Source organism: Limulus polyphemus, unplaced genomic scaffold, assembly GCF_000517525.1.
Source record: "Limulus polyphemus unplaced genomic scaffold, Limulus_polyphemus-2.1.2 Scaffold912, whole genome shotgun sequence".
In the NCBI taxonomy this organism is placed as follows: Eukaryota; Metazoa; Arthropoda; class Merostomata; order Xiphosura; family Limulidae; genus Limulus; species Limulus polyphemus.
In genome coordinates, this window is record NW_013666522.1 from 325,764 (window position 1) to 327,412 (window position 1,649).

The window sequence follows — 1,649 nt, forward strand, 5'->3', positions numbered from 1 at the left end:
TTGTTAGATAATTCAACTGCTAAAATATCTAACAAACCAGCTAGAAAACGGAATAAATGTGATATAAAAACAATAAAATATTTAGCATAAAACACAATGTTTTAGCTGAAAAAAACGGTATTAACGACGTTAAATCTTAAAAATAAGCGACATAAATTGGAGTGTTGTTGTTTTTGAAGTTAAACACAAAACTTCACAATGGGCTATCTGTGCTCTGCCCATCACGGGCATCGAAACTTGGATTCTAGCGGTGTAAGTTCGCAGACATACCGCTGTGCTACTGGGGGAGGGGGGGGCAAATAGGAGTGTACGCGCACTTCTATTTTATTCGTTAAAGCAGTGTGACTGGGTCGATTGTCCAAGTAAGTACGTGGAGAATAATTGTGCCTGCATTCAGACCAAGTTAGTGTCGTCAACACGCACGCTGATTTCAAGCTAGTAAAGACCCAATACTGATTTTTCGAAAAAATAAAATCAAACGCTTGGTTAGATGGAACTGAAAACTGACTTATTCGACGTTGGTGTATGTATACGGTACTAAATAGTTGCGGCTATTAGTTATAATTTATTTACAAAAGTTAAGAGTCAGATTTTTAAATTTACCTTGCTAGAACCGTGTTCTTTGTTAACACATTAGCACAGAACACTTCCATGCTATTTACTCGAAGTTGAAACTCATACCAACGTTCGTCTGTTTCGGATACTCACAAAAATGGGACACGAAAGTCAACACAGAAAACTCCAACAAACTAATAACACTACATTGTTCATTAACGGTACCTGCATGGAATAGCTTTAATATCAACTTTAAACGTAGTGGTTAAGCCTTACAGAACTGTATTGTAGTGAACTGAAATTTGAAGTATCCAAATATGAAACCAGGCGAATTGCCAAGAAATTGGGCAGGACTTGTTACAATCATTATTATCATATCCACGATAGTGGGTAATTCTCTAGTATGTGTAGCTATTTCCAAAGAAAGGCGCCTTCAGAATATGACCAATTATTTTCTTATGTCTCTAGCCGTTACTGACCTCATGGTGGCTCTGTTGGTTATGCCGATCGCTACTGTCATTCTAATGGAAGGTACGTACACTATCTAACCTTACAGTTACAGTTGATAAATAGAACGAATTGTAAGTTGTTCTTATAGCGTGATTAAAATGAAAGTTGGGTACGCTGCTTGAACTTCAAGTATGATTGTGTACTATTTTAACTAAGTTAAGATTATCTTCCATGTTTAGTGAGAGGAATTTCTTGTACGTATTTTATTATAGCAGTTCCTTTTAATGAAATATATAATGTAGACTGTTTATATTAGTTGTCGTAAATGCTAAACTAAATAGTTTTTCGATAGATTAATGTGGTATTCTGGTGAAAACAATGACGTTGACTGCTTTACGTTAGCTGAGAGAATATTTTGTTTATTATATAGTGATATTCTAGTGAAAACAATGACGTTGACTGCTTTAAGTTAACTGAGAGAATAGTTTGTTCATTATATAGTGGTATTCTAGTGAAAACAATGAGATTGACTGCTTTAAGCTAGCTGAGAGAATACTTTGTTCATTATATAGTGGTATTCTAGTGAAAACAATGAGATTGACTGCTTTAAGCTAGCTGAGAGAATACTTTGTTCATTATATAGT

The 1,649-nt window shown here is 34.9% G+C and overlaps 1 protein-coding gene across 1 annotated transcript in view; it reads left to right on the top strand.

Moving 5' to 3' along the window:
* Positions 1 to 906: 906 nt before the first annotated feature.
* Positions 907 to 1,649, top strand: part of LOC106461194 (D(2) dopamine receptor-like) — a 13,212-nt gene continuing 12,469 nt past the window's right edge. The window contains exon 1 of the mRNA XM_022388056.1: positions 907 to 1,086. Within this exon, the coding sequence (XP_022243764.1) occupies positions 996 to 1,086 (91 nt within the window). The 5' untranslated portion in view covers positions 907 to 995. The remainder of the gene's footprint in view (positions 1,087 to 1,649) is intronic.